Here is a 13,405-nt window from a genome sequence, read left to right as displayed (position 1 = left end):
TGATGGAAATTTATGAAGTATTTCATCTAAGTTAAATTTAATCATTTTGAAATGACACCAAAAACCAAAGAATTTGAAATTCCTCTCAGGTTCCATAGAATGTATTTGTTATTATTATTTCTTCAAAATTTACAAATTGGTCCTTATATTTTTCAAAATTATAAAATTGATCCCAAAAATTTTTAAAAAATTGCAAATTGGTCCTTAATAATTTTAAATTTTACAATTTGGTCCTTCAAATTTTTAAAAATTACAAATTAGTCCCTACTTTTTCATTTTTTAATTTGGTCCAAAAAATTTAAATTTATACAAAATGACACCAAAAATCTAACAATGAATTATCTTAATACTTCATCCAAACAAAACAATTTAAAAATGAATGGATTTGAATTGAATCATTTGAATTGCTTTGAATTTTAAATTACTTTAAAATTTCTAATTACCTCATCCAAACACACTCTAAGTCTTTTGTCCTTGTCTTCGAGGATATTTACCTTAAATACATTTCGATAAGGTAAAACCCACTTCACACCAAATGGTACTTCGAATATCCTTCAAAGAGCCATGTTTTATGTCTTTCTTCGAAATATCTCTTCTCCAACAAATCTCCTTTCGTCCGTCGAAATCTCCAGCTAACACTCACATGATTGCACACTTTAGGGTTGAGTTCTTAGTCCATTTTTGTGCATGCATAAATCAAATTGTTTGATTATAATCCTAGCAATATGCTTCTAGTAAAATTGTCAGTGTTTTGAATTAAGACCCACATTTAAGAATTGTTCAAGCCATGTCAAGTTTGGATTCAGAATAACACTTCATTTTTAATAAAAAATTAAGTTACCAGATTTTACTCGCTAAATTATACTGTCCACTGTCACGGTGGCAGGCGCTTATCGCGTTAAAGAAATAAATCCTATTTAAGTATATTTAGACTCTTTACTTCAGATGAAAAGTAATTTTGATTGGAGAATAATATTTTAAAGGGTTCCAAGCTTTCGCACAGGTAATTGTACCTTAGACTTATAAACGCGTCCGTAAATAAGTTTAAAAGTACTTTATTAAGATATTTACCTTCCTAATTAATTAATAAATGGCTTTCGCGGTTTTTATTAATTAAAAATTAAACAATCTTATTCTTTGGTACCAGACGACTTTCGATATTACCCGACATATAAATGGTCCTACTTTCGTAGTAACCGACAGAATTAAGTTTAGAAAAATTTTAATTAAAATCAAAACAGTCCCGATAAATTTTATCAACGAACAACCATTTAGAGTACTGTCAAATAGACGGTCCTAACGTTCCAACACTTATAAATTTAGCTGGACATAATTATAATATAAACTAAAGAGAATGGTTTGATTGTTCGATAAAACATAAAATAATTAAAATAAAGTTAGAAGATGAATATGCAATTAAATAAAGAGACGATGAAAATAAAGGTAATGCAGTTAAATAAAACTTACTCCGAAGAGACTTTAATCTGGTACAACTGGAAAGAAAGGAGGGAGTGGAAAGACTCGGCCAAGCCCAATTCAACTGAAGCGCATTTTGATATGTGGCGACCGCCACACCTCCATGGCAAACGCCATGCTCTTAAAAAGGGCAAGACTTAGTTTTCTTATTGTTGAGACGTGGACTACTTATGGCCACCTTTATGGTGAACGCATGGCAGTCGCCTTGAGTGCAAACAGCTCCAGTTCTTCTGTTTTCTCCCGTTTTGCTTCGTTTCATCGCATATGACTCATAAATAGCAAAATACCTAAAACACACACAAATTCCAGCATAAAAGAGAAAAATGTAGAACAAAATGAAAATAAAACATGCACAAATCTAGTCAAATAAGCATTGTAATTACGTGTCATCAAGTATCATATTAAGTTTCTGGCTAACTTCCAACTGAACTGCAAACAGATGAGAGAAACGGCCAGTCTTCCTTCCACACGACAGATTGAAGCGATTAGTACTCTTTCCAAACAGAAACTTGAAGCGATTAGTCCCCAATCTAAACCAAAATTTTATACAGGCTTATCTAGAACCAAGGAAAGCTTTTGAGTCGGGTTCAGCTCACAAACCTAATCAAGGTATGGCGGGCTAACTACGAACATATGAGATTTTATACCAAGATTATGTCATACTTTAATCGGGCTGAGATTAAGAACCAAACTTAGGTTTTACATAAGATAAACAAAACCAGTATGAGATTTTATATCGAAATGATCTCGAACTGATGAAAGCTTTTGAAAGGACTTAGCCTTCGAATTGAGCCGACGACTTAGTAACTAAATCCCAAAACCAAAGCTTTTAAAAGGTTTAGCTTTGAACCCATATAAACAATCCCTAATTGGATCAATCATTCAACCAAGGTAAGAAAAATTCTTTGATGAATTTACAATTCCACCCTTCAGAAATACAAAGATGCCTCACACACAAAAGACCTTTCTCGAAAGCATTACGACTAATTTTCTAAGTGAGAGAAAGTAAGTAAATATTTTTAAAAAGATAGTGAGGAGTGATATATAAGAACTCACAATTCTGGATATGAAAATATGAGGGAATGAACCTCTATTTATAGGTTAGAGGTTGACATAAAGAAGGAAAATTTTTGTGGCCAAAATTAATGAATCAGTCGATTGACATCATGCTCCAATTGATTTGTTGGTCTAAAATTAATTGTTTATAAGGTTTTAAAAGGTAAGAAAAGATATATAGGCGATACCATTAATTAAGAAAATGTTCTAAACACTTATGGTGCATTTTTGAACTAACCTAATCGATTGGGTACAAGTTCCAATCAATTGGGCAATATAAAAAATTGCCCAGCATTTTTTGGATAACTCCCAATTCAACTAGCACGGTTTAAAAACATTTTAAAAAATACTTTCTTTAGAAAAATATATTTTAAAACTTTTTTGTTTGTGTGTGTGTGCGATTAGTCGTATAACTTTACAAAAAATCCTTATGCTTTTACAACATATTGTTCACTCAGACACGATAAGGAGAGCTTTCATACTTCCTCTCTTTCACACTTTGAAACTTCAAAACTTGTCAGATAAATTAGTCATACATACATTTGCTTGAATTCTTCTTGGAGATGAGACTTGAAATTTATTCTAGCTGAGTGCCATCATCATAGGAACTTTGCAGTGATCATTAAACTCTAGATTTGTCTGCTTGCATCTTTAGCTACTTGTTATACTTGCACTTTACTTATAATCATCAAAGATTAATTGTAATCATCAAAAGCATGTTCATCTTTAAGAGAGCTTCTTTGTTTGGGAACCTGCAAAACATGGTTCCACAAATCTTGTTTCTTTGAATGGGATTATACTTACATCTAGAACCTATATAACACTGCTAAGTAGGAATTGATGGCAGAAGTGACCTTCGAGATGCACTGGGGTACTTCCCTAATGACCACTGCAGCTCCTTGTCAGGGAGAAGTCTTGATACCTAGCAACTTCAATAACTAGAAAGAACTTTTGATGAATCAGTATGAGTTTGTCTTCTCAAAGAAGAAAAAACTTCAAGGGTAACTTGCTTTCTGTAAAAGGATGTAGAAAAACGCAACGCTCTTGGGTGGGTTTTTGAAATTTTGTTGATTCTGTACTTTTCAAACGATCCACACAACGACCATTCATATGATGTGGAAGGTGTTACATCCTGCTTTTGACCATCCACCGAATGACACAAAGTATTACCCTAAGAAACCGACAAAAACCCTAACCAACCAGACAACATTGAGCATAATTTTTCATAATAACCACACCGAACAAATATATGATCCATGTTCTCCACCTGACCACACTCTGGTATACATAACTGTTCCTTAGCATTGATAATTTGATGCCTAACCAAATTATCTTTCGTTGGAAGCCTGTTACGATATAACCGCCAAACAAAAATATTAACCTTTAGCGGCACCACTTTGGACCACCAAACATGAGACTCACTGTATTATTGCGGAGCCGTTAACTTTGACAAAACATGATAAGCATTGCTAACATTATACCACTTTGAAGAATGAAGTCTTCACACCCAAGTATCCTCAACCATCCTGCAAAACAAGACTCAAAACACCGGACACACTCCTCCACCAACTCTTCCTCCCACGCGAACAACCGTCTATGCCAACTCCAAGGCTCGCCATCCCGCCCCTACCTTAATGCAAACATCTCTGCTACTGTCGCACCCTTATTCTTTGATAACTCATAAAGCCTTCGAAATCTAGACATTAACACCCCTCCCTCCAACCAAGGATCCCTCCAGAAAAGAGAATTCACCCCCATTGCCTATCGATCTCTCAATGTTATCGATGAGCCACCGACTCTCACAAACTCCAACCCCTTCTCTGGTCCTGCACACGTTCAGCCACCAAATAGAACCTCCTTGTATCCCAAAACTCAACCGCCCTCCTTCCTCACCATAGCGATAGGCTAAAATCCTATATCAAAGACTTCTCCTCTCCTCCAACACCATTTCCTCAATAAAGCATCATAAAACTCCCTCAACCTTCGCACCCCACCCCACCTTTCTCCTTACTCTTACAAACACATAATTGTAAATATTAAAATTTAAATTTTGATAATGAGACTTTTTTTTGATAGTTGATAATGCGAAAATTTATAAATTCAGTTAACATATTTAATTTATATTTTACTTTTTTATCTGCAAGAATGCATAATTTTTTAAAATTGATCTTTTCAGTACTTAACTAAATGTATAGATTTTTTATAATAAATAATTAAATATTATAAATGATAGTCTAAGTACAAATATGAAATGTTTTAATTTTTTTGGGGTGAAGTCATAAAATACAAGCATGCAATTTTTTTTAAATTGATGTTAATGACATTATCATTACGACCAAGCATGCTAAGTTCTTCTTTTCAGATCTAATGCATGCTATGTTTTTCTTTTGATCGAATGCATGCTAACTTCTAAGATTTGCTCTGTCTAATCATTCATATTCCGTATGATTATACCGAGAGGTTTATGTTTTATTTGTCTTTTGAAATTGGAAATTTTCTTACTTTTTCTTTAGAAAGTATTAGGATTTTTTTTTCAATTTTATTTAATAGGCAACAAATCAATTAACGAAATGAATATATGGGGTACTCAAACCTTTACAACAACACAAACAAATTAATTAGGCTGGAAGCCCAACTCTCCAGCTCACAATTTTGTTTTTTTTCATAATTATAACAATTTGTTTTTCACAATTATAAAGGCGGTTTGTTTTAGTTTTTTTTCTAAAATAACTTTTATAATATTATATATTTTTGTTTGAAATAATTTACAAAGAAATCTTTAATAAAAGTTTCAAATAAAAAATTGATTTGGATAGTCACTTTTAAAATGTTATTTTACGTATTTTATCATTGTATTAAAAAATAAAATAAAATTTTAAACATTCACTTAATTTTAAAGTTATTTCAAATAATTTTTTATAAAATCATTTTTAAGATACAACATTTTTTGAAAAAAATTATAATTTCATATAATTTTTTGGAAATAAGAATTAATATATATCCAAAAAAAATGTCTTTACAAAGTGACTCATAGCATTCAGCTACACAATACAAGTATACCTCCTAACTCCACTATCTCAATAGCAATTGAGCAATTTGTTCCCTAAGATTTGGTTTCATCCAAACTCTATTAACAATGTTCTTTATAATTTTCCTGTCTATATTCGTATCACTATGGCCTATGTTGTAAACTTTGTCATTCCTTAATTTCCAACATTCATAGATTGTTTCCGCCAAAGCCACCTTGAGTAGTTTGGCTCTCTAGTGCTTTTTCTTAGAAAAAATGCAAATAACCAAGTTTAAAAAAAATTTACCTAAAAAACCAGGTTTTGGGCGAAATTACCTTGGTGACCAGGTTTGGGAGGTGCCCTACACATAGGAGCCACCTCCCGTGGCGCCATTGTTTTAAAATGTCTTCATATGCGCCACCTGGGGTGGCGCCTTAGTTCTGGGAAGAACCTTTAAGCCACCTGGGGTGGCGCCTATGTGTGTCCTTTTTTTATTTTTTATTTATTTTTATTTTTATTTTTTTTGGAACATATTAAAAAAAACTATTAAATAAATAATTAGACTTGCGGGAATAGTGTTTAATGATATAAATAGGGAAAAAAACATTACAAATACGGGAAATACAGGAAAAATATTACAAATACGGAAAATACGGGAAAAACATTACAAATACAGGTAATACGAGAATATTTTTAAAAAACATTAAAATTATTCTATTCCTGACCCTTATGACCGTCAGTTCCGCAAGAAGGCGATGTTCGGATCCGTTGGGAAGATTGTCGACGACCCCCTAGCCCTTGGTTGTTCTCGTTGTGTTTGGGTAGGTGGGCCTCGGATTAGCCCCTCCATGCGCTCGTTGGACATGTAGTCTTCAATCCTACTGTCAAATAGTCGGGTCCTCATGCCCTCAAAGATTGGTCGTGGAGGTGGGGTCGCCTCGTATGGTCGGTAAAACCCAGCGCTTGAGTTGCCTTGGAAAAAAGGCATTGTTTGTTGGGGTGTGGTGTAGCCATATTGTTGGTGTTGCGATTGTTAGGAGGTATGGTAAAGTGACGATTGAGTGATCATTGGCTCGTTTGGGTCGTATTCGTCATATGGGCCCATGTCGGGGCTGGGTTGCCTATTGGAGGGGCCCGCGTCGTGGTGCTGTTGGGTGAAGCCCTATGAGTGATGTTGGATGGGTTTCCTAGTGGAGGGGCCCACGTAGTGGAGCTGTTGAGTGAAGCCCCATGAGTGTTGTTGGATGGGTTGATTTTGGTAGGGTGTTGGCGTTGTTTGATACTCTTCACGGTAAGGGTGTTCGGAGGTTTGATGGTGTTGGTATTGTGTTTGGTGAGAGCTATGTTGGCTTGGTTGACGTTGTTAGCGCTGTTGACTCTGCTGGCGTTGTTGGGGTGGTTGTTGGTTGTATTGTTGTTGGAGGGGGTCGTGTAAGTAGTAAGGGTCAGACACATACATTTCAGGGGTTGTGACTGATCTATACCAATTCACGTAATCTTCAGTTGGATACATCGGGAGTTGGGCAACGGGGAATTGGAACAGATGGCGGCGACGCTGCTTCCACATGTCACTAAATTCAGGTGCGAATGATCGATAATCTTGGTGATTCCATTGGTGATTCACTCTTTTCAGATTCCAACAACCCAAATCAGTGGGGGGATCCGAGATCGGTTGATGCATGCCAAATTGGAGTCTCACACGGTCAGCATGGTGCATCTTTACAATGTTGAACCTTATGATAGGTGTCACCGCCGTCCAAACTTCTTGGTCACGGTCGTTGGGCTCATGGTTTAGCACCAAGTATGGTCTCCAATTAAACTGCATAGGAAAAAAGAATATAATATATTATTAAAAAAGAAGATGGTTTGTAATACATATATACGCATCATAAAAACATTAAATGGTAATACATCTTGAGCTCGGAGGTGATCCAATAGTTGCCGATACAATATTATATTCCCCATCGGATTCCTGCTGTAATTCAACCGAGGACCACAAAACCAATAAAAAAGAGCAAACATGTTATTTCAGATTATTTTCTAAAAGAGAGTTAGCAAATTGAAAAAGACTCACCTTGTTGCATAAGGGAACATGTAGTTGTCCCTTCCTGCAGGGTATAGTGTTGGCATTCTCCACCAACCCCATACTTATAGAAGGAACGCGCATCCATAGAATGTGCAAGTGTCGTCGTATGCGTTCTTACAAAGAGATTGATATAACATGGCCAAAACGGCAGACCCCCAACTATACTTTCTGATTTTGCTGATGCTATCAAATAAAATTAAATAAGAAAAGTTGACAGTGTTACCTGTCGACTCTGGAAATAAGAGGTTACAAACATTAACATGATATAAACCTTAGTTTTAAGGAATATTTGCTCATCGGTAGATTTGTCGTCCAATATAAGTTCGTCATAATACTCTCTAAGGGAAGCTAGACTGATACCCTGGCCTCTTGAACCTTGAACCGTCACAATCACGTCTTTTCCCAACACCTTCTCACATAGTTCATTTGCATGTTGAACACTTCCATTAACAGCCTTCCCATCAATGGGCAGACCAAGCAACATATAGACATCCTCCAGAGTTATTATACACTCACCTATTGGAAGATGAGACGTGTGGGTTTCAGGCCTCTATCGCTCTTGTAACGCAAGTATGAATTTTCGGTCGATAGTGTTGTTGTTAATTTTGATGACATGTCCGAAGCCACATGCTTGTAGATACGAACCAATCCTCTCGTCAGGTTCAACATAGGTGTGAGAACGACAACAAAATTGTTGGACATCCTAAAAAGCACGATTAAATAGATTATTATGGAGATCATATAAGTATAGATGTTTAGAAGAAAATAAGTATGAACTTACAAATGTCGCAAGGTTCGCCCTAGTTCCTCTGTGCTTTTCACTCAAGGTTAGAAGTTGAGCCATTTTTAAGAACTCTGAAACTTGATGCGAAATTGAAAAATATAAGTGTTTGTGAAGATGATAAATGAAATGTTGATGAAAAATGAGTTTTCGATGAGAGTATTTATAGAGGGGATGGTTGATGCTGATGTCTATTACATGACAACCAAGTGGCGAGCATGCATGTGATACATATATCAAAGTAATAAAGGAGGGTTCACATGCATTCAAATGTATAAAACTATAAAATAGGGGTCACATGCAATAGACTAGGCGTGTATGCATACAGTGTTTTGTGCAGGGCTAAGTGTAGCCTGCAGAATAAACTAGGCGCATGCATAAAGTTATAAATAGGGATGCATGCGTGTCAGGATAGTCTGCATGGTGCAGGTATAGAGTTGCATGCATGTATGATAGACTGCATGTTGCAGGTAGGTCACATGCATGCATAAGAACAGGCCAAATTAGGATTTTTGGGTGGGACCACTTTTTTTACATATGCGCCACCCCAGGTGGCGCCATAGTACAAAAATTAGGGCAAAAATACTCTAATGCGCCACCCTAGGTGGCGCATACTTGCATTCCATTTATTTTCTGCTAGGGTTTAGGGTTTGCTGTTTGAATAGGGTTTGCTGTTTGAATACGTAACATGACCGAAAATAATTAGTGTACAGTATGCGCAACTCAGTATGGTTGTGTCTGGTCAAGTCGACTGTGCAACAATGTCATGCATACCTCAAATCAAATGTACAAGTCTATGACGATACATGCGTTCATTTTTCATCAACTTTTTCTGCATGTGAGTGTACAGTAAGCAGATTACACATAATGTTTTTTTGTTTTTTCTCTCGTAGGGTTTGCTGTTTGAATACGTAACTCAGTATGACCGAAAATAATTAGTGTACAGTATGCTCAACTCAGTATGGCTGTGTCTGGTCAAGTCGATTGTGCAACAATGTCATGCACACCTCAAATCAACTGTATTCAAACGTGACGATACATGCATTCATCTTTCATCAAATTTTTACGCATGTGAGTGTACAGTAAGTAGATTTCACATAAATTTTTTTAGGGTTCACCTATTGTTCGTCTACATAAAGGAAGCCACTAATGTGAAAATTTACACATCTCATTACACACTCAACAATGGCCTCTCCACAATACATTATCAACGCTCATGTTTTTGGCGAGACCTATGTTAACGAAGAAGTTGTTTTTTTGTTTAAAAACACCGAGGTTACACGGTTTTCTTTAAGCAGAAAAGCAAATTTTAGTTACTTCAAAAAGATATTAGAGACGAAGCTTGCACTGGGTGATGTATTCCAAATATTTTACCAATATCGATTTCTTCGTGGGTACAACCCGGTCAAGTTTATCCAAGTTGAGGTCAAAGATGATGAAGACCTGCAAAATATGTTTGCCAATCATGAGTATTCTGGTTACGAGTCTATAGAGTTGTATGTTACTCTACCAGAAGTTCAACCCTCACAATTGGTGGAGTCACAAGTCATAGATTCACTGGTCGACGAGCAAGCAGAGGTCGACGTCGTAGATGAAGAAGAAAAAGCACTGGAAATATAAGTTGATCACTTGGTCAAGGAGGAATCTAAAGACGAATATGACGTTGTTGTGCCACCAAATCAAGTGCATATGCCTCGAGCGCACATGAGGAACTTGAACTTGGATGGGGATGAACCATCGTCTGATATTTTCTATGATCCATACACTCAAACAGATGCACGGTTAAAAGAAGGAGACAAATTTCGTTCAAAGGAGGAATGTATCATGGCCATAAAGAGATTTCATATGGCAAACAATGTTGATTTTAAAGTTGATCGCGGCAACGTTGAGAGGTACAAAATTAAGTGTAGAAACCCTGATTGTGGATTCAAGTAGGCTGCATCATACAGGAAAAGAAGTGATTCATGGGTGATAGGATCTATTTCCCAAGATCACACATGTGTTAACACAAATGTTTCCCAAGATCACCGTAAGCTAAGTTATGATATTATATGTCAAGAAATCTTGCCTCAAGTAGACAAAGATCCGTCAGTAAAGGTGAAAACGATAATCTCTCATATCGTTGCAACTTACAATTACACTCCATCTTATAGAAAGGCGTGGCTAGAAAAAACCAAAGCGATCGAACTTGTGTATGGAAATTGGGAGGATTCGAACAAACAACTTCCACGTTTCTTATCTGCGTTTCAAATTTATGCTCCTGGAACCGTTACTATTTTAGAGACCCTTCCGGCGCAATCTCCAGACGGAACGTGCCTTCAAGGAAATGTGATATTCCACAGGCTTTTCTGGGCTTTCCGCTCATGTGTTCAAGGATTTGCGTATTGCAAACCAATTCTTCAAATAGATGACACTTGGTTGTACGGAAAATATAAGGGGACCTTGTTGATGGCTGTGGCACAAGACGGAAATAGTAACATATTTCCTGTTGCATTCACTCTTGTGGAAGGAGAAACTGCTAGAGGTTGGGGTTTCCTTCTCAGAAATCTTCAGATACACGTTGCCCCCCAACCTGGGCTCTGTTTGATTTCAGATAGGAATGCTTCCATCGAGAGTACGTACAACAATCCAACAAACGGGTGGCAAAACCCACCTTCAACGCATGTTTACTGTATTCGACATATCGCACAAAATTTCATGCGAGAGATAAGGGATAAGGTTCTTCGGAAGACTCTTGTCAATGCTGGATATGCATTGACTCAACCGACGTTCCAATATTATCGACATGAAATTGTATCGTCAAATCCAGATGCAGGAAGATGGATAGATAATCTAGCTAAAGAGAAATGGACCAGATCATACGACAACGGGCAGCGATGGGGGCATATGACTACAAATCTTGTGGAGTCTATGAATAGAGTGTTTAAGGGCATCAGACACCTTCCAATTACTGCCTTGGTGCAAGCAACCTACTATAGGATGGCTTTTCTTTTCGCACGAAGAGGTGAGCGTTGGAGTGCAGTTTTAGAATCCGGACAAGTATTCAGCGAAACCTGCGTCAAATTCATGAAAGAACAATCTGCCAAAGCCAACAGCCACAATGTTACATCTTTCGACCGTTTCAACCGGACGTTCAATGTCAAAGAAATAATTGACCATAACGAGGGCCTTCCGAGACAACAATACAGGGTTCTTATAGACGAAGGGTGGTGCGACTGCAGAAAGTTTCAAGCCTTTCGCATGCCATGCTCTCATGTAATAGCAGCATGTTCGTACGCGCACCAAGATCCGTTAGCACTCTTATCCCCCATTTACAAGGCGGAGACCTTGCTCGGAGTGTACAACAATGCATTTCAAGTGATGGCAAAGGAGGATTATTGGCCTGCGTATGAGGGGGACGTGGTTTGGCATAATGACAACATGCGTCGAAAGAAAAGAGGTCGACCAAACAGCACACGCATCAGAACCGAAATGGATGATCATGAGAAAATGGTACGAAAGTGTGGCATATGTCGTGAAATCGGGCACAATAAAAATACCTGTCCTAATCGTGGAGCAACCTCCACCAACAATTAGTTGTATGTCATGTGTTTGTACTACTAATGTTTTTGTAGTTGTATTTGTACTACTTATGTATTTATATTTGTATTTGTACTACTTATGTATTTGTATTATCTTTTATTAAATCAACTAGTTATGTATTTATACTATATTTAATTAAATCAACTACTCATGTATTTGTCTTGTAGTGAAGCTGTCTTCATGACCCATACTGTCAGTCTGTATTTTGGACAATCAAATACGCATGCTTTCGTCTAGTCACGTCAAGTGAGGCGTTGATTAGTGTGCTTGCACTTATCATTCAATTTAGGCGTGCTTGTAAACAGTATGCATCAATACTCCTTTTCTACCCACTACTATTATAAATTAGGGGTTTATAGGGTTGAATGCATACACAGAAACATAAACACAAACACCATACACCAAACACAAACACAACAATTAAAGCTCGCATTAGGCCAGACGGATCGCACCGGAAATCAGAGACCCTGCCACCAAAGAAATGTCTCGACTATGAACCAGATTACCCCAGAAGGAGCGGGCATGTCATATACTCTGCAGTGAAATCCCTCATGCCGGTAATGTTTTGGAATATCAATTCCGTGGCCCAACTCAAGAGGACTCTCCTAAGGTTTTTGGAAGGGGAGTACCAACCCGGCGAAGAGATAAGAAGTATCAAAAGGCTTAGAACAAGGGGTGGTGTTGTCATCGGAGAAAGGCAACGTTGGTGGGAGAATGTGGCATACGACGTGGATTGCACTCGAATGATGCATGGAACATATGACATTGTTTTAATCGTTGTGATTTCTTAGATGTTTTAGTTTTCTTATTTTCTGTTAGTGACTTTCAATGTACCTTTTAATTAATGAATGAATGTTTTCTATCAAAATCTTTTTTTCCGTGACAACAACCCGGTTAAGTTCTTGGAGTGAATGTACCAAAATTTCTTTTTAATCGGCGGTTTCACTACAGAGAAAACACATGACCAACTCTCTTAAAAATTGGCAAATCAGCCAAGGCAGCAAATATGGAATAAAATGTGAGAAACGACTGAGAAAATGTATGAAAAAATACCCTACACATAATTTTTTATTTAAAAAAATATCTAAAAAAAAGGGTTGCACTTAGGCGCCACCTGGGGTGGCTTAAAAGTTACTCATTGCACTAAGGCGCCACCCTAGGTGGCACATATGAAGAAATTTTAAAGCAATGGCACCACGTGAGGTGGCTCCTATGTGTAGGGTACCTCCTAAACCTGGTTACCCAGGTAATTTCGCCCAAAACCTAGTTTTTTAGGTAAATTTTTTTTAAACTTGGTTATTTGCATTTTTTTTCTTTTTCTCACTTAGCCTAATTACCCAATTCAGCTTATTTGTCCATTCATGCGGCTCATGATCAACATTCATCCACTGTAAAACAACTTTCCAAACTTTCCTT

At 37.0% G+C, this 13,405-nt stretch overlaps 1 protein-coding gene across 1 annotated transcript; it reads left to right on the top strand.

Moving 5' to 3' along the window:
• Positions 1-10,111: 10,111 nt before the first annotated feature.
• Positions 10,112-11,983, top strand: LOC131650445 (uncharacterized). The gene is made up of 2 exons (XM_058920155.1): positions 10,112-10,299; positions 10,357-11,983. Exons 1-2 carry the CDS (start codon positions 10,112-10,114, stop codon positions 11,981-11,983), a joined length of 1,815 nt encoding a protein of 604 aa, XP_058776138.1.
• Positions 11,984-13,405: the final 1,422 nt, after the last annotated feature.

Source organism: Vicia villosa, linkage group LG1 (assembly GCF_029867415.1).
Source record: "Vicia villosa cultivar HV-30 ecotype Madison, WI linkage group LG1, Vvil1.0, whole genome shotgun sequence".
In the NCBI taxonomy this organism is placed as follows: Eukaryota; Viridiplantae; Streptophyta; class Magnoliopsida; order Fabales; family Fabaceae; genus Vicia; species Vicia villosa.
Note: the sequence above shows the minus strand (reverse complement) of the source record. Positions and strands in the feature narration are given on the sequence as shown.